At 37.6% G+C, this 27,524-nt stretch overlaps 1 protein-coding gene across 3 annotated transcripts in view; it reads right to left on the bottom strand.

Annotated features, from left to right (window-relative positions):
* INPP5A (inositol polyphosphate-5-phosphatase A) overlaps positions 1–27,524 on the bottom strand; it is a 253,101-nt gene that overhangs the window by 3,738 nt on the left and 221,839 nt on the right. For all 3 annotated transcript variants that reach the window (XM_067000742.1, XM_067000743.1, XM_067000744.1), the window contains exons 12-13: positions 22,840–22,913; positions 3,733–3,844 (exon numbers count right to left, since the gene is read on the bottom strand). In XM_067000742.1, coding sequence (XP_066856843.1) covers positions 3,733–3,844; positions 22,840–22,913 — 186 coding nt within the window. The remainder of the gene's footprint in view (positions 1–3,732; positions 3,845–22,839; positions 22,914–27,524) is intronic.

The following is a 27,524-nucleotide window of genomic DNA, read 5'->3' on the forward strand; positions in this document are numbered from 1 at the left end:
TAATCTTTTATCGTTTGTATGAGCTATGTTCCCCCATCAGAAAAAAGCATTAAGTGATTTTAAGAAAATCAGCAGTAAATGAAATATGACATTCCTCCAGTCTCCATTGTGAATTGCTTTCATTTTGTTCTGCATTGAACTTTATCCTTATACAATGACTTCTTTAGCATTTGTAGTTTAATGAATAATGAAATAACAATAAAGTCTTTCTGCCATTTGCAAAAAAAAAAAAAAAAGTAATTTTCAGAATGTTTTGTTTCTCTAACACAATACTTCAGGAATAAATACAAACACATTGCCTTACACGACAATTTTTTACTATGCTAAACAATTCCTATAAGCTAATTAAATCTGCAACCTGCACACTCTCAGGTTTCTAATACAATCGTAGATGTGCTTTAAACTAGTTGGCAATACTAATTTATTTTGTATGAAACAGTCAAGACTTTCTCATCTGTAATCAGTCAAGTTTGACTGGGCAATAACTTTATATAAACAGTAGCATTTAGGACTATAAAGTTAAAACTGAATTATCTTTAATGCAGTAAGGAAGCTTAAGGTCAGATTTACTTTATAGCATGGTCGTCTGCCAAAAATATAAAAACATAACCTTCTGCATTGTATGCATGAGCACTTTCCAATATTTCAAGATCATAATGCCACTAGCATCGGAAGTGGGGATACATTCATCAAAAGCGACTTGATAATTTACAAAGGCAGCATAAAATTGTGGATTTTCAACTGCATAATCTTTAGACAGATAAACAAATTACAGCGGTGCACAAGCAGAAACAATATACACTTGGCTGAGCATTCATTACTTCATGCTATCAGGCATCAACGCAACTCCCTAGCAGTGGGCAACCTTTGGTGTTTTAGGGCTCAGGAGGCATAAAATAACATGATGGTGAGGTAACCGACCATAGCATGATAGATGATGTTGCATGAAAGCTGTTTACAGCCCCATGTCTGTACAATCTGTAATGCCTACTGTGTAGCTGAACACACCGTACAGTGTGGCAATTTGTGGATGCTATCCTTTCTTTACATAGGATTAAAATGCAGACTTACTACAATTTTTGTTTAAAATAAAATATTGATTTGCTAAAACAGAAAATAAATTTTTCATTTGCCTATGAGAATTAATACAGCAAAATAATTGCCTGCATAAGAATTTCCAATAGCTAATTAGACAAAAAAGATCTTTAAAAGTTGATATACTTTTAAATTTTAAGAATTTGGTATACTGTAATCTGTTAATTAAAATTTGCTTTTAGTTTCTTAACAGATCCTTTTAAAAGCGTCAGTGCTTAAGGCCTCAGTGGCAAGGCAAATGCTGTTTGATGTGTAAAGCCAAGAAAACTAGTTAATAACATTTTTCCCTTCCCTCTATCATTTCTACTGAAACTTTTCAATAAATCTTATGGGCCAGAATTAGTTTATTTTTGAGCTGGGTAAGCTAACTCCTTCATTGGTATAAACTCACCAAGTTAAACAACCATGCCAGTTTGGCTTCGTCTATATCTGTAATTTTGCATGCACATTTTTGGAGATGTCCCAAACTGCATGCCCATAATTTGCAAATGCAAAACTGCAGAGATAAAATTATATGCATTTTTTAAATGTAAGCTTTGAATGAACCAACCGACTGGGATTCTGTTTCATCGAGACAGAAGTGGGCTAACTGACCTCAGAGTTACAAATTTCTTTAATGCTCTACCTTTCTTTTCCTTTGTTTAATTTTCTCCCATTATATCCAAGTTATACCCCCCCCCAGATAATCTGAAAGAATTCCTTTCCCTCTGTACTGTTTACACTCTTCGAGCCTTTGTGTACACTTCTATCTCCTTATTCATAGCCTAAAAAAAAATCTTCCCTCATTGGCCACTCTTTCCATGGTTTTAATCCTTTGTTCTTTAGGAATTCCATGGGTGCCAAGTACTATCTGTAATATTTTGGGTAAAGCCTCACTTTTTCTCATGATATTTCTGTACAAGAAGATCAAATAACATTGATTTTGACATTACTGTTCTTACTATAAAGCTTATATTCCTCTTCACTTCACAATGGCTTTTCATTAAATACTGTAATACAGCTATGGTCTAACATTTTGAGTGAAACTTCAAGATGTCACGCAGATAATTATACATTAAAATGTGTAAGGAAGTATGTTGGACTGAAATTTGAGTAGCTATGTAAAAAATGTTCTCAGCCTTTCAGTGAGTTATATATTGCAAAGCAAACAGTCTAATCATGAGATAAAAAGCCCTGATGAGAGAGAGAATGAGAAGGTTATAAACTTCAGGAAATCAAGTTTCAAGGGTTTCATTACTTTAAACAGGAAAAAAACCACAACAATCATGAAACTGTAGAATATGGATTTATATACAAAGATTACTTCCCATTAAATTTTAGTAGTGATACAGGAAAATACAGACATACTCATGACTTTGGGCAATTTGGGGTCTGTAAGTCTGTTATGCTACAGTCAAACAATCTGTTCAGCAAGGTAACCTCAGTGTAACAGTGCTGAAAAGTCATAGCAAATTCTTGCAGGGCAATCATGGCCACTGCTAGCACAGCAGGAAAGGTTTAGCTTAGAGCAGAAAGGCTTGGGTGAGATCTCCTCATATCATACATTGTTTTCCTGATGTGTTCTTGGTCTTAGCCAACATAAGAAGACAGGTCTACAGTTGCCATAACCAAGCAAACAGGAATAAACAGAAACAGTGTAAGTTGGCATATGTTACTGGCTGATCCAGTTCAGTGTTTCTAAGGAAAGTGGGAGAGCAGAACAAAGTAAAAAGGAGAGAGAATAGGAGACAAAAGGAAAACTGGAAGGCTCCTGAACTATAATTAGCTCATTTAACCTTGGATAGAGCATTACCAAGCTTAACTTACCTCAAAGCACTTAAAACCCAAGAGGAACTGTATGTGCTAAAAATGCTGCAAAACAGTATTTTTAAAACTCTAATGGAATGTCTAAATTTAGCAACTTAATTGGTGTACCAAAGTTAGAAGCACACCTGCTGTAGGCTCTGTCTTCATTCAGTGGACAGTGATAGCAGATTTGGCCTATCTAGGACCTGACATATTCTTGGGAAATGCAGTTCTCACCATTAACAACAGAGGGAACCTAAATTTACCATGCCTGTAACTCAGGGACCTCAAGCTGTTGCTTCATAGATTTTTCTTTCAATAGCATTACTCCTCAGTCAGCAGCCACTCCTAGCTGCTTTCGTCTGCCTCTCTGCTGAATCCTTAGTAACGGCAGTACTGTTACTTAAGTTACTGTATAGGGGGCTAGTTGGTGGAATGATGAAGGTTACATATTTATTTTTATTCTTTTTTAAACCGGGCACAGTTTCCCAGTGTGGTTCACAAACACCACAGGAGGGCACTGACAAGTACAGCCCTGACAAGTACACAGGGAGCACAGGAGAGCCAGTGGGCAGTCAGTGTTGGCAGCTCAGCTACCAAATGAAAAGTTTGTGAATGCTCATGCTTTTCTAACTGCCAAAAGGTTAATTGGGATAAATCCACATTCTCAGATAAAAGGCACTGGAAGACATAACCGCTTAACATTGCCATGGTATGCACTCTCCAGCTTAGTGAGTGTTTGATCTAGTCAACTGAAAATTCAGAGAAAGCAGAAATGTAGCAGAACTTCCTAACCTTGTTGAAGACAAATACAACGCAAGGGAAGCAGAGAGGCTGCAGGCCCATACTTACTTTCAGAATGAGCTCCTTGGCTGAGTGGGACATCAAGATTCTGTCGCACCAGGCTGGACATCTCGTATTCATGTACTGCTTTCCCTGGCTGGAGTCCTCACTATATGGATAACTGCAAACACATCACAATCACAAGTCAGAAACTTCTTGCAAAGCATCCTCAAACCTTTGGGTCAAATGAAAACATTAAATTAAAATTTTAATTGGCAAAAAGCATTTCTTTAGAACATCTCTCATACTTATTTACATTTCTCTTATACTTCTCCCTCTTTCTTTCTCATGTGCTCTATCTCCATTTCTCCTATCTACAGTCCTACTTTAGGCTAACATGCTAAGACACATACAGTTTCAAAAGTCTTACCTCCTACATTGCATTTTTGCATGTGTGAGTGTCTAAGACAGCAAACTGTTTATTGATGTGAAAGAATGAAAATCAGTTCAACAGCAACTCAAGTATTGAGTAGGCTGTTGGGTATGACCATGAAAAATAAATAGGCAGAAGATGCAATAGGAAACTCGGGAAACATGTTCGTCTCGTGGGATTTCTTTGCATGATTCTTTCAGGGAGAGCTATTCAGGGATAATTTAACAGAAAACAGAGTTCAGAGCACTGGGACCTCTGCAGCTGTACACAAAACCCACCTGTATGGATTCTCTAAGGATGACAGAAAGGAAGATATGACAAGAAAGCAGGCTTTTCAGATTTTTTAAGAGCCAAGGAATTAGCTATGTAGTTTAAGGAAAATGAGGTGGAGGAAGTAAAATCAATGTAGCCAACTACAAAAGATTCTGTAACTTTATATGAAACCGTGTTAACAAAAATTTAATTGTTTTGTAACAAAATTTGGAACAGAAACTGATAAAATAGTAGTTCTGCTGTGAGATCACTAAAAATGTGCAATAGGATCCTCAGTGCACTCTATCTTTGCTTTAAAATGCAACAAAGTGTTTATTTTTAACCCACAGAACAGCCTAAAAATTAACTCTGGTTATCTCAATATCACATGCTGGTGTGAGCCCACAGGCTGAAATCATCTAACATACCTTCACTGACAGCCTTTGGTTCAACTGTCAGGAGGCTGAGGCCAAAACCTTCTTAGTGAATGGGTTTTATCCAAATGTCCTCGCTACTTTAATATGATAGAACTTTGAATTCGATGATCACTGATCATGCTGTAAGGACTACTGTTCCCCCAGACCATTTTGAGAATAGCATCCGCAAGGAGCCAAAGAGGGGTTTTGGGGAAATCAAAGGGGCTGTGAAAAGGTCAATTTCTTGCATATTGGACCTGAATTAATTGAAGTTTCTCCAAATAAATGCAGTTAAACAAGAACATTAGCTAGTGCAACTTATCTACATATATGTACGTGTGTGTACTTAAAGTAAGGATATTTGTATATTTTTTGCTCATGGTTGAATTCATAAAGGAAACATGGAGGTTTTCAAGATATGTGCATTGAAATAAAATTTCTGGGATTGTAACAAAAGGGCTTGCATGCTTGAAGAGAAACTTATTTACCACCCTACTTGGTGTGATACTCTGAAACTGAGATGTATTGCTTTCTACCAAATGGGTTTACAAGCTACACTGCCATTAAAAAGATTAGCCGTGGCAAACATCCAAGAAAAGCGTACTGAATGTATTGGAACAAACCAGTGATCTCAGTACCTTTTCCACCTCATCAAACCTAACAAGACTCATTTTCAAAACATATTATGAGAATTCAATTTGCTGCTTCACTGACATACAAAAGTACAGCTTATTTCTGAGTGTCTGTGAGATATTTTGATGATGTAATACTATTGGTAGTAGCTCTTTGTCTGCAATTTAAGGGTTGACTTTTTCTGGTAACCTCTTTTTAGTTACTCAAGAACCCCGTAAAACTGAAGCTACTTTTTATGACAAAAGGTGTAAGAATCAATCCCATTTCATATAATCCTTCCTTTTACAGCATTAGCTATATGGCTTTGAAAGTATGATGCTCTGTACATGGAATGATCTGTAACTGCTATGTCAGAGCATTTCATTCAGGAGCCTATATTCTGTAAAATGCTATTTATCAATTTGTTTTATTGATCTTAACGTTTTCACAGGGTGAGAACTTCTGACAATTTTTCAAGGTCTTTAGTGCTGATTGCCCAGTGAGGTTATGGTAATTTACAAATATATTTGACAAATCAGCATTCTGATGTCTGGGGACAGAGATGAAACGAAATGCTGCAAAAGTTATCCAGACAAAATTGTCTGTAGGTAATAGTTTAATATGCTAGAGTGAGGCTAGACATACTTTTTATAAGCCAGCATTCTTCCCTCAAGCTTCTGCGCTTCCTTCAAGTGTGGAAGCATTCTGTCTTGATGCACTCCACTGACTAAAGCTTCTCCCTCACCGTCACTGTATCTTAGCCTTGTGCCAGTCTCATTCCCAGTGAAATGCTGACAAAGACATAATAAAAAAATATTAACTGAATATACCCCCCAAGAAGAAAGGAAAATTCTTTTGCTTTCCTCTGTCATGCTGTAGACAGGTCACATACGCTTTGGAATAAGCAGGCTCCTTTTGTAGATTGGCTCAAAAAGTGACCGTAGCTGAATATGACTCTGGGAGTTGCCAGGAGGGATTCTTTTTTGCAACCTAGCACGTTTTGTGGACAGGGCAGCTTAGTTTATTATGTGCTATTTACCTTAGATAGTTTATTTATTTATTTATTTTCAAATACGGCAAATAAACACTCTGAGAGGGTTCTGGAATAAGGCTGCCACTGAATAAATTTTCATGAAATGTATTGCTGATTGTATAGTATCTCAGAATAAAACTTCAAATAACATACATGTCAATGAATGTCTCCATCATCCTGTTTTGTAGTTACATGAATAGTGGAATTAAAGTAGTATGACTGCTTCCTGAATTTAATCTTCTTTTTGTGAACTCTGAAGCTTTTTACTTAGTTGGAGCATTTACAAAGGTTTTCTCCTCTATGGATACTCTGGTGTCTTATATGATGTCAGCTAATTCAGATACTTTCCCACCAGCTGATGTGATTTAAAACAAGTCAATAGAAGCAATCAAAGGAGGAGACAGACAGACGCACAAACATTTCAGGAAGCCAGGCTAATGATTCTGGTGTTGCTATAACAGAAAGATGTTGCAAAATACAATCACACAAAAATGCCCCAAACCTCAAAGCTGCTACACACAACGGCATTCACTTCAATCCTGTACACAAAATTTGTCACAAGAATGCAGCCTTTGGGTGTGCTCCTTGCACTCCCTGCAAAGACAAGTCTCATGAAGTTGGCAAGATTGGGCCCACAACCATGAAGGCTGCATGCAGAGTGCCCAACAAGATAATTAACTGTAGTGCTTGTATGTCAGCAAAAGCAGGATATAAAGGCACAAAACTCATTTTGCTTCTTCCAGTACAGCAACTGCCCATGTATGATAGACTCAAGATGGTACTCAGGAAACTGGGCAATACTTTCAATGGTGTCAGTGGGCTAACCAAGACATAATTCTGCTAATATACAGTTCTATTTGACTGTCAACTTTTTGTTTTCTTTAGGCTTCACGCTTCATATCCTCTTTTCCTTTCTTTCAACACCACTTCTCAACAGCTTCTTTAAAATAAAGCATAAATAATCTCTTTTAAAGGATAACCTCAATTTAAGTTTGTGTGCATGCAAAAAACAAAGCTATTCTTTTAATAGACATCTTCCAAAATACATTAAACATAGGTTGTGGGCCCAAGTGCACTCATATAGCCTTTTTTTTTTTTTTTCCTGGTATCTCCAGCCCCTTTTAACACTCGCATTCCAAGCACGTAAGAAGCTTACAGTTCTTAATTAAAAACTCATTTAATAATTTAACAGTTTTTCTGATCTATGAATTGTGTAGAGAATTACATAGGTTTGATAAAAACAACTTTAAGGATTCTATAACAAATAATCTAAAGTTAAAAATGCTAGTATTAATCTCCCAATGGGTAAGTTTCATCATGGCAGGTTTGGGCGTTATCAGTCTTGACCATCAAAGTTGTGACTGTGGTAGAGAAAAAGGGAGAACCAGCTCGCTAAGTCCCATGACTAGACAAAAAAGAATGTGTTTTTTTCTATTTTTTTTTTCCTTTCTGTAGCATTCTGCCTCAATCACCACCTATCTTGTTCTATATATAGAAAACTGTGATACTGACAAGGAATAGTGAATGTTCAGGTAAAAATGATGGTATAACAGATAAAGGCCTCTGGGTACCATTGAAATATAAATGATAAATAGATATAATGCTAACACGTGTGCACTATAAATAATTTAAGACTGGACACGCTTTGTAACTTGAGCATTCAGTATAGTTACTTTTTGCATGTATCATATATATTTAAAAATAGAAATGGAGAAATGAGGAATTCCATGTGGAACAACTTTTCTGTCCTCTTCAAAACAGTTGTAAAGTTGAAATTCAGGACCTTAATCAGCTGAAGAACTAATAGCAAAAACAGTCTGCTGTTCTCTTTGCATGCAAAAGTTATGCAAAATATCCTTTGACTGCACATGCCTCTGGATGATGGATAGACAGGCAGTTCTAGAACTGGAGCATCCATGCAAGTGGTTTGTTCAATTTATCTCCAGTTGTTCAGGATTTTTATTTTTTTTCCTCAAGATACTACTTCTAGCTGCTTTTCCACCTTCTTTCACAAACTTTCATTTCAGTTAAACTCATTTTATTTAACCAGAATTATTATTGTCAGGTGGGTTTTCTGAATAAAACTTCCAAAAAGCACTAATGAGAGCATCATCATTGATATAATGCTATACGTTGTCAAAATTTAACTGAACACTTCAAGGATTTGTAAACTAACTTAATTAGGAACAGGCTGTCAAATGAACTACTGATATTACAGTTAATAAGGATGAGAGCTACTTGGCACCTGTTTGATGAAAATAAAACATTAAGAGTGTTAGCAATATTACTTCACTACTGCTGTTGTCAGGTATTGTCAAAGATGATTGGACACCTTTACAAAAATACTTACTGCAGGGTGAAAAGTCTTCTGACATCATAAACCATCCTGTCAACAGTGTCTTAACTCGAAACACAAGCCAACAATACTATGTATAAATATGTCTCCTTAACTGTCATTTCTGGTCAGGAAAAATGCTCCTAATGAACTCTTCTCTTGTGCAAGAAGGGATAAAATGTTTTACTGAGATGGGTGAAGTGTACTTTCTAACAGGAAACAATTAACTCACTTTGGAGTGTTACTACCTTTCAAAGCTGTCTGTCACACGCAACTCTGCTTTCCAGCTCATTTTTGCACATAGCAAACACAGTGAGTATGCCCTGCTTCTGATAATGCATTTTGGTGCTACTTCAGGCATTCTGGCTTCTACGGTTAAGACATTTCTGGTAGTGTTGTACAAAGTGTGACATCACCCACTAGGAAACAATGGGGAAAAAGTAAACTACCTTGTATTATTTTAGTGCAAAAACGGTCATTCTGAAAAAACTATGCACGCTATGTCAAGACTTATATGCAGATATTTAGGCAAACTTTATCATGTTTCAGGGACTGGGAAATACCTGCTATTCAAAGACCACTTGTTCTCATCTATTAGTTGTCCCCACATTTTATATCACTGAATTGTTTCTAACACAAAATGTTTTGTTGGGATGGAATGGGATGGAATCATAAAGCATTGATGAGAACTGAGCTCTTTATGAGAAGAGCTGAGATACAGGCGTTGATTTGGTCCATTTTATTTTTGAATTCAGATATGAGTGCTCACGTACTCAATTTTCAACTTTCAGTCTTTCTTCTTTCATATATTATTGAGAGAGAACTTCAAAAGGTGAAAAATCCCAACCACTTTCCATCAGAAAATTATTTATTACTTTCACATTTTCAAAGAAAATGTTGGACTGTTTTGCCTTTAGCTCTGATGTACTTTCAGGTTGTTTGAGATGCTTTTACAAGATGCAAGGACTGTGCATGTAGGTTGCCAGTTCAAACTTTGAGTACTTTGAAAGGTGTAAGGCCAAAGATATAAATAAAAATATTTTTATATTTTTATTTTACAAGGTCCCAACTCAGCATTTGTGTGTGCTGGTACATGAACAAGATCTCAATAAAATGTCATTTGACCAATCAAAGTATGACATGTAAGAATCAGCATATGCCATTGCTAATTTTTGTCAGCTTCCAGATCATTAGTTTCTTCCTCCAAATTAAATTACCATTTTATATTTCCCTCAACCTGAAAGGGAGATTTGGGTTCCCTAGGTCTCCTCCTAACAAATGACCCCATGTAATTTATCTTCATATGCTCATCTTAGGCAGCAGATAGTTAAAGCTAAGCCATGAGACACATTGCTGTTTGAATTAAATTAGCTGCTTCACGTGTACCAAAATGCTCATAAGCCTTCATGATGCTCTGGAGCTAACTGGCCATGATATGCATCTCACTTAAGCCAAATCAGGAGGGTAAACAGAGTCCTGCAAACACAGTAGTTAAAGTACAATGTGTTAAACAGCTGCTACTTGCAAATGCTACACTAACACCATGGTGATCAAACCAACAAGCAGAGTCAAAGGTGACAATAAAAAGGGGGGTCACCCGGGCAATTCAGTAGCAAAGGGTAAGAAGCGTAAACAGGACTCAAGCCATAACTCCAGTCTCAACACAAAGCAGGAAGGTTAATGACACGATGCTTTTCTCGAATCTTTTTTTATGGATTTATGTTGGGCATATTGTTTTTTGGATTAACAAGCTTCTTTAGAAGATAACTGTGCTGCTGTAATATATGTCGAGAATATGCTTCAGAGTTAACATTTCTGTATCAGCAGTGCAACTCTGGCCTTCTTCTAGTAAAAAGAAAAAAGAAACCCAGAGCTTTCTTTTTTTCCCAGTGAGCAACTGGCCACATCTCTTTTGCCTAGAGTGTTCCCCATAGTGAAAATCCTTCTTCATCGATTACAAACATCCCACCGCTAAGCCACAGTGATAATGTGAACACGCATTACTTCTTGTACCATTACGCCTACTGTCTCAGTGCCCCTTTGTAGGGTATTTAGCCTGTCTAAGAGTGAGAGACTGACACATAGCTAATAGCGACCGGTATGACACGTTTTGCTGTTCAATAAAGAACGTCATGGAGAGACCCAGCTGAAGAAAATGGATTATTCAGCAACACTAATGCCTCAGTGAGCAGACAATAAGTGATTTTGCTCTATTACTTTAATAACAATAATGTCTTATTTCAAATGTATGTAATACTGCTACTATTATAAATGGATAAACGAACAAAGAATAACATTGGCTTATTGGGAATGACCCAACAGAGGCTTGTCTCAGCAGAGCAGTCTGATGTTACCATATGTGACTGGGATTGAGCTAAATGTCTTCTCTGGGAATGTGCCTGACTTAGAGTAAGACACTTCTGGGCAATGCCTGTACAAATTCTAATACAGAAAACGAAAATTACTGCAAAGCGGAGACAACAGGTAGGAAGGGGTTCAGGTTCCAAACAACTTGCCTTTTCAAAAGTACTTTCAGACCTCAGCATGATGCGTTAGTGGAAAAAAGAATACCGTTAATGACCCAGGTAACAGCAAAGACCATAATCTTTTCTGAATTTGCTTTACATGTTTCTTGCAGCACTGTTCATAATCTTCACCTTACACACAGCATACAGTAGTATTCACTGCTTGAAACTTTTTGTCTTCACTGATTTTCTTATTTTCCTTTGCCACAATTCCTTAAAAACAAACAGAACTGCATACTTGGTAAAACTATCCAGTTCCTCACAAATTAAAGAAACATCCTATTTAATTTAGAAATTAATTGAGAATGATGGTGAGAGCTATGGGGATAAGAGCTGTTTGAAAAATATTTTAATGTTCTAGAGAAAATGGCAGCTGTCTTTTCTGCTTTTATCTGGGAAGCGGTTTCCGTGCCCCATCCTCGGATGCTGGAAGAACCTGAACAACTACACAAACGTCCTGTGGGAATTTGTTCCCTGGGGTCTGAGGGATCCACTGATAACTTAAGATAACTGACCCATACCTAGAAGGTGTTTTACTTTTTATGAATGATTATGAAGTATTTCTATTTCATCAAAAATGCACAAATACTACTTCATTGGCAGTAAAAAAAATGTGCTATAACACTAACTGATAAAGCAAGGATAAAAATCACCTGGTGGTTTAACAATTTTTAACTTATTCAGGTGCCTAATTCCCCCTTCTATGAGCCAACAGGACCCAAAAGCATTACTCAGGTCATGTTTTAGGCAATGGGAATCCTGTTTGCTACACAAGTAGTGTACTGATAGTTGACTTGCATGCTCTGAAAGCATACTGGGCACCTGGGGAGGACACTGATAAGTAAAGGCAGCCCATCAAAATCTTGCCTTCTCATTTCCCATGAAAGGGCAACAACTGGAATATGTACAATGGCACCAACAGGGTTCAGTACAAAAGGCAGAACTGTTCTTCTTTGGACTGCCTCTTCTGAAAGGAAAGAACAAACAAGTGCAAAAGAGCTTTGCTTCCTGCAGACTAGCTCACTCTCCTGTGCAAATTAGACCAGAAGAAAATATATGTATAATTATGCAACCTACTAGAGTGAAAAAAAAAAGGACAAAAAAAAAGGTCATGGGACAAAATGCAAGGGTAGAGAATAAAGAGAATATAGACTAAGCAGGAATCTGGAGGAATAAAGTACCAGAGCCAGAGAGAATTCCAAAAGAGGAACACTCTTCCAAAAGCAAATGAGATCAGCCTGTCCCCTGGTGTGAGGTGTCAAAGCCAAGATATTGTCAATGCAGAGGGTCTACTTGAGAAAAATATCACACAGAGGTTATCTAAGACACAAACATATGTCCAACCAGTAAATTACACGACAGCCTAATGCAACAACAAACAAGAATAGGTCACTTTAAGAGAATGATTAATACATGAGATTACTGTGCATGCAGACTTATCGGAAAACAAACCTTGTAGGTGGGTGTGAACCCTTGCTAAAGTCAGTTCCTATCTTTGCTATACAACAGTTACAAGAATAATTATAATAATTAATGGAGAGCAGTGATAAAGTTAACAATCGCCCACCTGTATATTGCCTGACCACAATGTCGTTACTTCTTTTTTCACACCTACTGCCTTTTGCAATGATTGCTGACTACCACAAACTTTTTCAGCCTCATGCTGGGATTTCTGTTTGCTTATGGCCAGGCTGTTCAACTTGTGACTGACAGAGCTTACAGAGTTTAAAATTCTGAATTGTATTTTGTCTCCAATGGCTAAGGTTGCTACGGGCTACATTAGATTACAAAGGGTAATGAGACGAAAACATGAATATTCACTATATAAAGTAAAAGGCCTCAAAATATAGCAGTATAGGAATGGGTGAATAATGTCTGAAAAATACTCTGTTAGCAGGACTCTTCCTATTTTGGACAGCAAACTCGTAATGCAGCCTGTGGTTTTGTATTAAGCTGTGATTCCTTTTCCAACTTACCTTTGCTTTTGACAAATTTTGGGAGGGCTGAGGAAGGATTTGCTGTGGCTGAAGGCAGCATGGTTTGTTACTTTTCTTATTCTCAATCCCCAGGGCAGAGAAATGATGAAAGGGGTGGGCTTTAAACAGGCTAACCTCTTCACTGAGAAAAGAAAAACTGACTCTGTTTTCCTTGCTGGCTGGGGCAGACTGCTGCATTTTCTGCAGACATCACTCCCTTGGCATGTTTCTGGTGATACCGACTGCGAAGTGCAAGAATGTGCCTGGGAACCCCTCTGGGCAGAGACTGCTGACCTGGGGCCAAAACGGCTTCAGCACACACAGGTTGAGCTAGCAGGTCAAGACTTTTTTCATCAGAAATTCATTCACTGCATCAGTAGTATGCTTCTCTGTGATGTATGGCTTGCACAGGTTGGTAGGCTCATACTTAAGGAATTAAAAAGAACTTGGAATTTAAGAAGCATTTAGAAAAAATACTTAGATATTAAGTGCCACGCTGAACAGAGAGGAGATAATTGACAACCCTGCAAATGAAGCAGATGCTGTAAGTGCCATGCTCAGCCAGGGCTTTGTTCTGAATGTTTCCGGGGGGATGACTGCCTGGCCACCATGTATACGTCACCGCCGCAGCAGGATGACCACGCAGGGAGGTATGAAGAATTGACATAAAATCAAGCAGGCATATGTTCTTAACTAAATTACAGTTTTGCACTGGAGAAGAACAATAGTTGTTCTGCTTGTTTTTGGTTCCACAAGTATGCCGGCAGAAACACTATTCTTAGTTGTGAGTAGTAGGAGAGTTAAGAGGTTGCCTTGGAACCCTTCCCACAAACAAAATCGACTGGAAAAAGACTCCTGAAGCTAACATTCCCTAACAGAGTCTGCCAAGACCTTGTGGAAACCTACTTGCATATTAACTATCAGGAAGGTACTGTGTTGCCTTAATACCATTGATGTGATAGCTATAACTTTCATTTATAACTATTATATAATATAAATACCCATTAAAGTATTATATGTATTATGATCCATACATACCAAAATTAACATATAGTTAGTAATATTAATGTATTTATGTAAAATCCAGCAAATTCAATTTGCACATTCCTTAGTAGTTTGAAAACTTAAAAGTGAACTGTAGTTTCAAAGGGGTAGGAAAAAATGCCAAATTGCAGATTAATGGCTAGATTAAAAAAAAAAAAAGACTGAAGTGGTGATTCTGAAAATTATAATTCACCTGCCATCTTATCAGCTATGCGAATGCTCTGGTCTCCACTCCTAGAATTGTTTTATTTATTTATTTATTTATTTATTTTGTTTAGTGTTTGTTTGCTGTGAAATGCAGAAGCAGCCCTGAGAGCAGAATTCATCTCTGTCCCTCCACTTACAAGCAGATGGCTGGACATGGGGTGACAGCATCATCTACTTTTGTACACTTTTACTCCCCTGAAATAGCTTTTCAAAATGTAAAATTGACTGTCCTGCTTTTCGGTGATTTATGTCAGGGCTCTAAGTTTATATTAATTTAGCTACACTGTGTTTTTATGTAGCCTTCCACAATGGATAGTCAACCTAACACACCTTCCCACAAAGGGTTTAAGCAAAGGGAAGTCCTCTCTCAAAGCATCAAAAAGCACAGAAGATTTGCATTAACTCGTTATGGAGGGTATCAGCTCAGTTTCAGTTAACTTTTAAACACCAAATGGTGAAAGACAGCCTGTGCAGCAATGCTCTTCTTTTCTCCATGGTTGTCCAGTCTTGTCAAATAGAACAATGCAGGGCAAAAGCCCTCTGGTATTTCAACTTCTTTAAAGAATTATCTATACCAGTTAATTAAAAAAAAATAATATTTAAGAATGGTCTTGAATCAGAGTACAGGATTCCACTTTCTACAGAATTAAAAAGTAACTTTTTGTTTGGCACTTATAACACCAAAATTTTACTTTTAGGAACCATTAGCACTGTGACTGGAAAAAATAAGAAACAATTTATATAAAATTAAGTTTTTAAAGCAGTTTTTAAAGAGCATGATTCAACAGTATGTGAAAATATACAGACCTTCCTTTTTGCCAAGACCTGTAAATAATGATTCCTGAGATGTTTTCTCTCTCTTACAAGTGATAAGAGTCAAGTGCTCTCACTGATTATTGGATGTAGTTTACAATCAACTGAAAAGAGATGGTAACAAACTACACAAAGGCACACCGTGCATGAATTTTGCAGAGGATAATGAAATCAACAACTGTCAGTACAGTGGAGGAGAATTAAAAACTACAGAAATACTATGACACATATTAGTTTCATTCAGCATTGTGCAGTTAGAAAATTACTGAAAAAGGCAATATTTTTATTATAACTTATATTGAAATGCTATCTCAGTGTAATGAAAAACTGGAAACAAGAAGGCCTGGCAACCAATCAGTTTTAGGTCCCCCAGTAAGAAGATACAAATAATACAAAGAATATTTTTTTTTTTTTTGGTAATGGACAATTTGCATTTTTGCGTACTCTGCAGCAAGAGTGGTAACTCTTACCTATCATACCTGTAAAGTCTCATGAAGATCAGTTCCCCTAGTGTTCAAAAACGGGAGATTTTTATTGATACCTTATAGCCACTTAGCAGTTGTTGTCGCTGGCCAGCCCAGCTCACTGTTGTCTTGTCATTTGTGTCCCACGGGTGCCCTGTTCCCGCACCCAGGCTGCCTGCTCGCCCCTCGCCTGGTGGAAGAACTGGCGCCTGCCCAGGGCCCTGCTGCGCCTCCCCGGCTCCAGGCCCCTGCTAGCAGGGAAGAGCCAAATTCTTCACGGGGGTGAGCAGTAACAGGCTTGTCGCACCCAGCATGATGGATCACTTCTTGAGCACAGGTGCCATGAGTTTACTGCATGCATTGTGCTCTCAACGATGAAGCACAAGGCACCAGGGTGCTGCCTGTTCAGCTGCTCAACATCTACCCTGAGCTGACTCTTTCTCTAAATGGGAACCAGTAAACAGTGCAGTATCATAATGTCAGGCAGGACAAATGGTGCTTTACAAGAAGGTATTATAACTTTCAAAATGGAGTATGAAAATTTTGGACAATGGCTTGCTTATTAGAAGGTTCATCTAAAGAGCAAAGTACTCTGATTTCCTTTAAAATAAATTCTTATCAGTATAAAAGTATATGCCTACACAACTGTCATGGCTTCGCTTGAAATTCACAGAGAGATTCACTGTAAAAACGCTAACACTTAATACTGAACAATTAAAATATGGAAAATGGAAATTAACTCTGTTGATTATTACAATGGAAGAACTGATTTCAATTTTTAATGAAACTGAGCATATGCAAGAATCAGATTTGATTATCTTCTCAGTTCATGCTCTAAGTACATAAGCCCTTGCAGGACACCAGAACTTCCAAATACTTTCCAGAACTTTCACTGACGTTGACCACAAAATATCACTGACTTGACAGGAGTAAAGCTTTCAACTCCAAGCTGCCTACGGTAGTGTATCAATATGATCTCATGATAAAATTCAGAGAATAAACAGTTTATGCTTATAAAAAATGAATTTATAAGTCACTTAGTCTGTTGCAACTCAAAGGGACGTGACCTTTTCCATTTATCTCAATTATACACTGAATTTCAAACATGCTTTTTGAGGGGAAAATTTACAAGTAAGCTGGGAATGTAACTGTGCTATTGATTTGTAGACCTCTGTGCAAATTAGGCAATGAATTGTATGCACAAATAATGAAGCAAATAAAAGAAAGAAAAAAATTGTCCTTTTTTTTTTTTGAGATGTGGAATGTACTACTAAATGTATTCAATACATTTTATCTGAGATACTCTGCCTTCAGTCATTGGCCAGCATGCCCTGCTGTAAGATCGTAACACTATGGATCAAGAACAGAAGTAGAGAGAGTAATTCATAGATTGAATCAAGGGACCGTAACTGAAATATCATGTACTCTCTGACTGAGTCTTTAAGTAATACAGACTCTATTGTAAGCTTGCCTTAGTAGGGTAATCTCAGATATCTGATTTGAATGTGTGAAATGAAGTACAGAACCCAACGCTGATAGAACTGTATTAATGTATTGTATCAAAAAACACAGGATAACTTAGTTAACTATAATAATTTATCACTTAGATTGGTCAGAAATTTCTATAACCCAGGCCATTAATGCCCACATTAAGAAATACTGTGTAAGCAAATATTGGAGTAAAAGAGAAAGACAAAAAATGAAAATAGTTGAATGGACTTTTTTATCTTGATAAGTTTTTGCTCAACTTCATAAATCCCAAGTTTTTATATTTAAGCATTTGCTTGAAGAAAGCTAACATGGATTTGCTAACAAATTCTGAAATACTACTTTAAGGCTATCATTACAATTGCTTACAGGTTCCTTCTGAATTCAAATGTTCCCGTATTAAGCCCTTAAGCCTGCATAAAAAGTGACTTTAGATCTTTCTTTCTCTGATTCCAGTGAAAAACGCTTTGTTTGTTGCATTTGCAGAACAAACTGGTGTACCATACACTCTGCAGCTAAGAATACCAAGAAACTTAAAGAAGTAGTTTCTAGAGATACAGTAGTGATCATATCCTCCTTTGTTTAAAAATAGAAAATCTAGTACGACTGGATGTATGAAAAATCTCCTACATATTAAGCTTATATTTGCAAACAACATATAAAAGCAGCCAAGTAATTTTTTTCTTTTTCTCAGAAGAAAAAAAAAAAAGAGGGAGAAATGCAGGAGAAACAGAGGGTAAATTAAGCCAAAACATTCATGTTGTATTCCTAATTTTTTTTCTAGGCTCTAGGTTGAAAAGTCCTACATCAACACATTGCTTTTTGCCCATTCAAACTATCAGAATTTACAGTTAATAGCACATTGGTGCAATTATTTCAACATAAATAATTATGTTATTTTTTCCAGGAAGAAAATCAATGTGCTCTATTTCATGAATAAAAATAGGGCACTGATTGCAGCAGTTCTAGCAACAGTGAATCCAGTTCTGCGGTACTCCACTTAGGAAAGACACTGGTGGCTGTGAAAGGATTACAGAACGGAAAGCAGGATTCCCTTGTCATAAGATCCAGAACACAAAGGAAGGATGGATGAGAAAAAACACCCTAAAGTAAAGCTGATCTGTTCTTTGAATATGCACTAATTTAGCTTGTCAGTTTTACACCTTATTATTTTATCAATATTCTCATAATAGATTTTTAACTTTTTTTTAATCTGCTTAAATTCAAAGAAATTTCATGTTATATAAACCCAGTGTTAGCATCTTTTCCAAACAAAGTGCCAGCTTTCAGTATATAAAAACTTAATATTATTTATTATTTATTATCACTGCTATTACTAGTTATACGAAGGAAACAGAGTGAGTAGCAGGCAAAGATGCATGTTTACTCCTTGCACTGCTGTCCTTTGGCACAGCTGAGAACAGCTGCGGGGCTAGTTCTCTATGGGCCTTTGGAGGCTGAGGAAGGGTTTGCTGTACCCCCAAGTCACACTCTGCAGTCTGTTCACAAAGCTCCCAAAGTTGGGAACAGGATGGGAATAGAGAGGGAATGAGTAAATCTGGAAATGACCCTTTACAGCCATTTCCCAAGAGCTGGACAGGGTTCCTGTTCTGAAGTGTCTGCTCCACCTTGGAAGGGCAGATGTGGATTTGCAGACGCCGGGGTGAGTTAAGGAGCTAGTCTATGCAGAGCTGCAAAGGTCAGCATCCTTTACCGCTGCAACGCAGTGACCACTTGAATGGGAACAGCAATCAGCATGGCACCAGCATGCTCCACAGCGGTTTGGAGCAGGAAGCGAGGAATACCACCAAACCCAAGTAAAGTAACAGTGTGCTTGGGGAGGGGGAATCCAAGTACCAGATTGGCCAGAACTTCTGTCTAGACATCTATACATTCGCAAAAGTGTTATGGCAAGAAGTGGTCAGGACCTTGGTTTTTCATCTGACTTGGAAGGCAACAGAATCGAGAGTAGTGTGACGGCTGGCTGCTGCCCAGGGAAGGGGTCAGCAGGGGCTCTGGAGACAGGGCGCCTGCCGTCCTCCATAGAGGTCCCCCAGATGCCCAAGGCAGGCGGCACGGGGAGCGAGTGCTGCAGGAACAAGGGGACCCCAGCACGGGACCTGAGCCCATCAGCTCCTGTAATGCAGATCCTGGGGCTCAGGTGCCTTGCCTTTAACTTTGCAAGACAATATTGTGGTTCATGAAATATTTCATCTCTGATATTGGTGATGTGCACAAAACAAAACAGAGACATGATGCAGATTTGGCTTTGATTTTGCAAGGAAACAAAAACAAATAATAAAATTGAGAAAGAAGGAGTTGGAAGTGGATAAGTTGCCAGCAGAACTTGGTGACTGCCCTCCTTGGTGGCACTGTGGCCTCACAGTGCTTCTCCTGTAATTGGTTATCGAAGTCTGAAAGCATGCGGGGTGGGGGGTGGGGGGGAGACTTAGCTCATATTGAAGGATACTTTAATTTCACTCATTATACTGATTAAAAAACATCAAAATCTGGGTTCCATCCACAGTCTGTACTACCACGAGGACTTCTGGGATGCAACATTTTCATCTGGTCTAGCTTTTTTTTTTTTTTTTACCAGAGCTTCATCTCTGGTGTAACGCTTTATTTAATATTTTAAAATAATAACAGCCTCATACTGTAGACACAGTAGCTTAAAATGCTAATGGGATCAAAATACATCATTTGGATGTTAATGCTCTGTGTCAAGTGTTCAGATACAGAGGCCGTGGAGAGAATAAATGCAGCTGACTAACGTTTTAATTTAGTTCCTCTTGCTCCTATTAATTTGGCCCTCTCCCTCCACCGTCCTGATGCTCGCTGCTTGTTCTATAGCAACACCAGCAGTTCTCATGTGCAGCTCTCACAGCCCTCTTATTTACTCCTGTTTTAACTTTTCGCAAACATCTTCCATTTTCTCCCAAGATTTCTTCACATGGTCTTATATTATGCCCCTTCCAAGCTCCATTCCAGCTGTATTTCAATGACAAATGGTGCTACCCTACCTGACGGGGGTTCCTCTGTACTCTGGCACCCGTCATCTGACAGCAGCAGTTGATCACTCTGTGGATCAGTGCTAGAAAGGGACACAGAAAACCTTTTTCCTAGTTACCCCTTCTGAGAAGGGCAAGACCAACTCTCTGTCATGTTCCTGTGGCCATCTCACTCTTCCTAGAGCTTTCCGTCACTTTCCCTCAGTGCTCCAGATCATACTTGCCCAGTCCTCCCTTTTCTGCAGTGTTGGCTCATTGTCTCAGTCTCTCGGCAATTAACCTGCTAAAGCTTTCCTCTTCCAGCTTCTTGTGCAAGTCTTGGCCTCCCTACTTGGAGACCCAGCATTGGCTCCAGGTTCCACCTTCCCAAGTCTGAGTTACGCCTTTCCCTGCATGCCTACCAGGTTGCTCCTGCACAGTAGGCATGTGTAGGAACAGTTTTGGTTCCAGCTGTTGTTTTGTTTGCATTTTACTCTTGAATATTTCCCCCCGCCCCTTGCTCCAACTGGATGTAAAGGGGAGAAGGGTTCATTTTCTTTGCAAGAAACCTAGCCACTAAAAAAATAAATATCTAATGAGATTTTGATGTAATCTGTGAACATTAATTTTTCAAAGCTAGGCGAAAGGTTCACATCATTTCACAGAGTTCAAAAGCACAACTTAGATACAAAGACTACTCACACCAAACTTCTGATCTTTGATCTAGAGCAGAATGACACACAACCATATTAGCAGAAAGGTCTGAAGAACCTGCAAACCATTCAAGCAACAAGATATTTTTACCAAATCTGGTTGTGGCTGAGAGGTCTCCTTGGACTTGCACTTTGCTTGCAAATTGATGCACAGTTTTGTTTGACTTTTTCCCAAGAATTTTCACTCTTAGGTAGAAAACCTAAACCCAAGGCTGGTAAAGCTTTAAGTAAGAAAACAAACAAACAAACAAACAAAAACCACAACAACAGCAACAACAAAAAACAAACAAACAAAAACCCACAAACTTCTCCCCTCCCCCTCAATCCCCTCCCACAAAACAGGACAGAAAGTAGCAAAAGCAAACACAAATGATAGAGAGCTTTAAAAATAAGATGTGTTCTCAATCTTGCCCAGCCAGGCTGTTTACATACAACACGTGCCATGCAATTTGCCTTGTAGGCCAAAAACTTAATTTGGGACTTCCTACAACTGAGGTGACAACTGGAGTTTGAGCTATGCAGTCACTTATACAGACTGAGAAAATGTGTTTGTTTTATCGGATATTATTAGAGAAACTGATCTTAAATAGAAAGTTTCCACTGAAGACTAAGGGAATTGATCTTCATTTTAGAAAAAGGACTAAGTTGGTGAAATCCAGTGGAAGAGTATTTCTGGCAAAAAAAAAAAAATATTTTCCCTCACCTCCTTTTACCCCCAACAGGTACACAACTAATGAAATACACTCAAGAGATGTACACACTGCTGGTCTTCTGTTATCATACTCAATCAATAAGAACAATTTAGAGCACTGGTAACCTCTCCATGCATACTTCCACTGCCCCATGGGATCAATATAATCAGTATCGCAGATGGCTGGTGAGAAGTAATGAGATCATGATAACAAATAGGCAAGCTTTCCAAATTTTTTCCTGTTGTATGCCAAAACATCACACCTTTCTGTCTGTTCCTAAAGGACAAAATAGCAATATTCAAGAATATTGTATTAAATACAAAAAAAAATAGTTTCCTACATTTACCCCTACAATGATCTTTTGTAACTTTACTCTAACTTTCTTGTAACTTTACTATAGTTTTCACTTTTTCTTTCCCTTAAAAATAACTGTGAGACTTGAATTCTTTACTCTTGGAAAGGACCTACACACATTTTAAAATGTATAGTATTTTCCATATATTTCCCCTGAACAGGACTGCCATTTGCAAAAGTCTTGGTTTTATTTTATAACAATACTTGTATATTCATGGCTAAAATTCATCTATGGAATACATCAGATTAAAATCATGCATGCATATTAAAAAACCAAAAATATATAGTCTATATAGTCCATACAGTTAATAGTCTACATAGTTATATAACATGCTTACTGAAACTGAAAAAACAGAATCTCAGTTCCTGTACTCTTTCTTGCTGCTCCCTTTGGAGCCCACCTTGAGCAAAGGCATTAAGCTTTTCACCTCCACTTCAAGTCTATTTCCATTGAGTCCCATTTGCTAGCCAGTTTTCAACAGCTGTAGGTAAAGATTGTCCTAATGGTTACAATCAAGTATTTTAATAGGTTATCTGGCTTTAATGCTTAACAGTAGCTGTGCATCTCTTAGCATAGAAGCATGTCAGATTTATTTCAAATGCAGCTATAAAATACAGCATCAGTGCAATCCAAACAATGAGCTATTGAGCACAATTTATGTAGTCATTGAGGGGATGTAGGAAGACTGTAAACATTTGTGAAGGGAATGAAGATCATTATGATTTCTACAATATGTATAGGAACACTCACATTTTACCTGCTGCACTAGTAACAGTTATGCTTTAGCTAGCTCACTAGCTAAATAAATGGATTATATATGAATCTTACCTGGGAGGAAATGAGATGTCCAGTTCATACAATCTGTCTTTAAAGACTGACAGCTCTCTGTCAAATTCTAAAAGCTATAAAAGATAGAAATAAATATATTCACTCTTTAATGTTGAACTGAAGCAATCTAAACCCACTACATTTTGAAAAATGTAACAGACTTGATTAAACAGCTTGAGCTATATCCCCTCATAATAGTTTTTAAAACAATGCAAAACACTCAATACTATTCTGATATATAAACAGTTCATTGAGAAAAGTGTACAAAATGTTCCTTTTCATCTCAGCGAAACATGTAACATTGGCTCTTCACATCAGTGACCACCTGTATGTACACTTACTATTTCAAGATGGCAAAATTTTTAAAAATTTTATTAGCAACCTTTTCAGAGATAAACCAGGCTAGCATTAAAAGAGTACAGCAAACTGATATGCTAATCAACCCACAAAAATGCCAGTGAAAGTATCATATTACTTTATATTATCTTTAGCTCAGATAAGAAGGTACAATAAACACAAGGATGTGCAAATCACTCTTCCTAAGCAAAGACAAGCAGCATTTTTGTACACCTATTTTGGGTGGTGCATGTCAGATAGCAGAAAAAGGGAAACGTGACAATAGGTAAAATGTGTTCGCAGGCAGCAGCCAAGATGTAGTACTGGAAGAAGGTATTTCACAGAGGTATTCATAAGTCTAGATTTAATGTCCTGTATAAATATTACTTCTTGCCAAATTTGTTTTCCCTTGACCATGACAGAGGAAATAAATGTCTGTAGGCTTTGTTCATGAACACAAACCTGCTCATAACAAGTCAATAATAATAGTCCATGCTAAACCAACAACTCTTCTGATGGACACAAAACCTTATTTAAAACCACGGCTGGTGTTAAATCTGACGTGGACGTGAATTAGTGAGGTAAAAAACAAAAAGCTCATAATCTACTCTGTTACTGGCTGTCGTTCTGAGTGCCACTTTCTATTTTGACAAGCATGTCATCAAAACAGTATCCTGTATGACGGTGGCGTGTTTGCCCACTGTTCATTAATCATGTCCCATCTCACAGCTGTGCTGATACCATTGTATGAATGGCAGAGGTTCCCAAAGAAATTAGATTGTGTCCCTCTTTCTCCTCTGCCACCTCATAAATCATTCCTGAAACGTGCAATTAGCAGCTACTTGTACACATTAATTATCTGTGCGAAAGGCAGCTACCTGAACCACCTGCACTGCTGATTAGCTACCTCTCCAAGGCCCACCCGGTTTTCTTCCATTTCTAGTTGCCGTGTTGCTTTGTGTATGTACTTCTACACACAGATGCAAACTAATGGGTAGCTTTCCCCATTTCAGGATGCCAAACTGACACCAAACTTTGAGATGGTATGCTAGTAAAGATGTAACAATACAAATAATTGCAGTTAATTTTTGCATATTTTAACACCTGTTCAAACCTCCTGCTAATCAAGATGTTTGGATAAATGCTTATAAACATCTGTGTGGGAACTTGCATCTCATGTATCTATCTATCTAATAATATGCTCAATCCTAAAAATGTTGGGACAATTCAGCCTGCTCCTATGAAGTAATATCAACACACTTCAGGAAAAAATGATTCATCATGCATGTTTCCAGACTGTGATCCTTTATTTAAGTATGTATAGATAGACGTGTAGCCACTACGTATAAATACGAGATGGCTATGAAAACAAATGTCACTTTTCTGTTCCACGTTCCCACTTGTTTAATTATCTGTCCAACATGAATCTATCATAGGAAAAAAGATCCACTATCCCCAGTAAAAATGTTTATTTGAAATACTTATACATTAGTACAATACAAATACTTTTTTTCCCTGCTCTTTCCAAGTAAAAAATATCAGAGCAGGAAAGTGAAGGCATTGGGAAAAAGAGGACTATTTCTGAAGAGTGAAACTGCAAGAACTGAATAAAAGAACAATGCTCCATAGAACACAATGGTATAAATTACTCATGAGCATTCCAAGGGCTAGGGATGTTAAATAGAACCATTGTCCTCTCACACCAATTCACACTTTCAAAATTTTATACATTCAGATTGTTATTGCTATAATGATATTTGCAAACTAAATGAAAGCCAGCGTTTGGAGGACTAAGTATTCAGACATGCATTGTCATTCAAAGAAGTTTCTCTGATATTTTTATTTGCTGCAGTTGCTTGTTGAGTTGTGACTGTGCTATGCAGATGAGCTGCTGACACTGGTGACAGAGGACTGATAATAGGAACAAAACTATTATGTGCTGGACTCTCTATCTGTTCTCCAAGTTTTCCCAGGTAAATGGACATCATTAAACTAATAATGATAAAGCCAAAACCTCACGATGACCTAGCTGAATGTCTAAGCCCAAGAACGTGCCTAAAAGAGACACATAGGGAATGTTCATTGTTGACAATGCATCCTCATACGTAAAACAGTTAAATATTTTAGCCAGAGCAGATTATTTGCACGTATTTTTTATGTCTTGCTATATTTTAATAATTACTTAAATTTAACAAAGTATTTTTTCCTAGATATTAAGTGACTAAGTTACAATAGCTGTGACCTTCTGCACAGATGTGTCCACAAACCACACAAAGGGACATCTGCTCATTCTCATGAAGTGAAATGGCAAATCCTTCATGTGTTCAGGATGGTGTAGTGTGAACCCACCTAAGAGCTTTTCTTTATTTACCTGATACCGCTTCAGATAGTGGAAGAGATGAAGGCAAGAAATGATGAAAATTTGAATTGTGCATTTTGAGAAAACTCAAGTTAATTTTTCAGCAGAAGAGCATGCTCTAACCACTACTTTCTTTCTGATATTTGTCTTAAAAGCACTTTGGTTCTCATTCAAGCCTGCAATCTCAAAACGCAAGATTACTGGTGAAGAAAACCTAGGCCTTATCACAATTATAGATGCTACTTTCCTTCAACCCAACTTGAAGAGAAGGAAAGAGACTTGGCACAGGCACCAATTCATTACATCTGCTTTATGGCAGGTACGTACATGGGTGTCTGGTGCTCCTTAGCACTACAGATAATTAATGAAAATTAATGTACGCCACCTGATACAGAAAAGCAGTCAAAATATTACAGGACAATGTCTTTATTTTTAAAGCATATGCACCGTATTTTAAAAAAAATCTATTCATGGATATTTTCAGCACAGATTTCTCACTTGCTTACATATGGTACATTAAACAGCATTGTGAATATCATTGCCATAGTAGTAAACGTGAATATGTCTGCTCACTCTAAATGACTTAGAAATGACAAAAAAAAATCAGTTTAAAGCCTAAAAATCAATATATTGTTCCATTTAATTTACTAATTACATGGTCATCTTTAAGAAGCAAATCTTTATGGTGTTACATGATGTTGTGGGGTAATTTGAACAATTGCATAGAGATTTTAAAATGCTGTGTCTGGAAGCTAATTCTAGAACTATTTGTCACAAGTTCACAAGACTTTTCTTTTTACTTTTTTTTTCCCAAACTCAATTTCACCTATGTATTCATACATAAAATATTGCAAGGATTATGTAAGGGCTGTTTTATCTGCTCTAACCATTGAGTTGCTGATATTCTGTCAAGATATTTCGTTTACAATATCCAGCTACCAGCCCAACATGAACATTTGATTAACATCTTCCAAATGAAAATGCCATCCATACATGTGAGTAATACAACTATAGTTAGTCGATACTCTGTGAGACAAAGAGACGATACACCTCGGGGAATACAGATGCAGCATGATTAAGAATGCACAGAGTACACATCCACTGGCCTGTGACTGTGACAAAAAAAAAATCATAGGGAAGAATATTGTTTTAAAAAACAGGCTAAATCTATCAATGCGATTTCACAGTCTGAAGTTATATATTTTTGTTTCATAAACTGCATGAGCTAAATACTTCAATTGGTTTGCATACTCAAGCTCCTATTGACCTACATGGGAATCAACTTGATATCAATGAAGTTCTTTGCACAGAATTAAAGAATGATTGCATTTGCATTAAAGAATATTCCCTATTTAATAAGAGTAGAATTGAAAACCTTTATGTCTGTTGCCTGTATCAGCTGCGGTGCCCATCACCTCCCAAGGGAATTATCAGAACTGTTGTTTTTCCGTCCTGCACAGGCACAGTCTGCAGAACCCGTGTGCCAGTGGGCAAGACTGGATTGATGGCTCAACACTGCAATCTTTCCTATTGGTATTCCAGTGAACTCCCTCACCCCAGGGCTGGAACCGAGCTCAGTCCACTGTCCCTGTAGCTGCTGGGGCTGTATATGGAAAGCAGTGGGCATTCTGGCCAAAGATAACATTCATCTGGAACACTACATGTGGGTATTGTTTAGCTTGATAGAAACCAAAGGACTGTAACAGAGTTTAGCCAGTTGTAGAAATCAAGGTAATTTTGCTTGCTTCAGTTTAAAGCAATGAGGCACTCTGAAAAGGTCAATGTCCATCGGTATGCTTGGTAGGCCACCTTGGCTAAAATCACACAAGTATGAACCCTTTAAAACAGGGCAACTTAATTCAGTCATTGGAGTAGAACAACGGCAATTACTCATCAAGACCTACAGACCAAAGTCAGAGCATTGTTAGATCAGAAGGTGATATTAGCAGCATTTATCAAATCCATCTCCAGGGCCCACCAGAGAATTCAC

This window comes from Anser cygnoides, chromosome 7 (assembly GCF_040182565.1).
Source record: "Anser cygnoides isolate HZ-2024a breed goose chromosome 7, Taihu_goose_T2T_genome, whole genome shotgun sequence".
In the NCBI taxonomy this organism is placed as follows: Eukaryota; Metazoa; Chordata; class Aves; order Anseriformes; family Anatidae; genus Anser; species Anser cygnoides.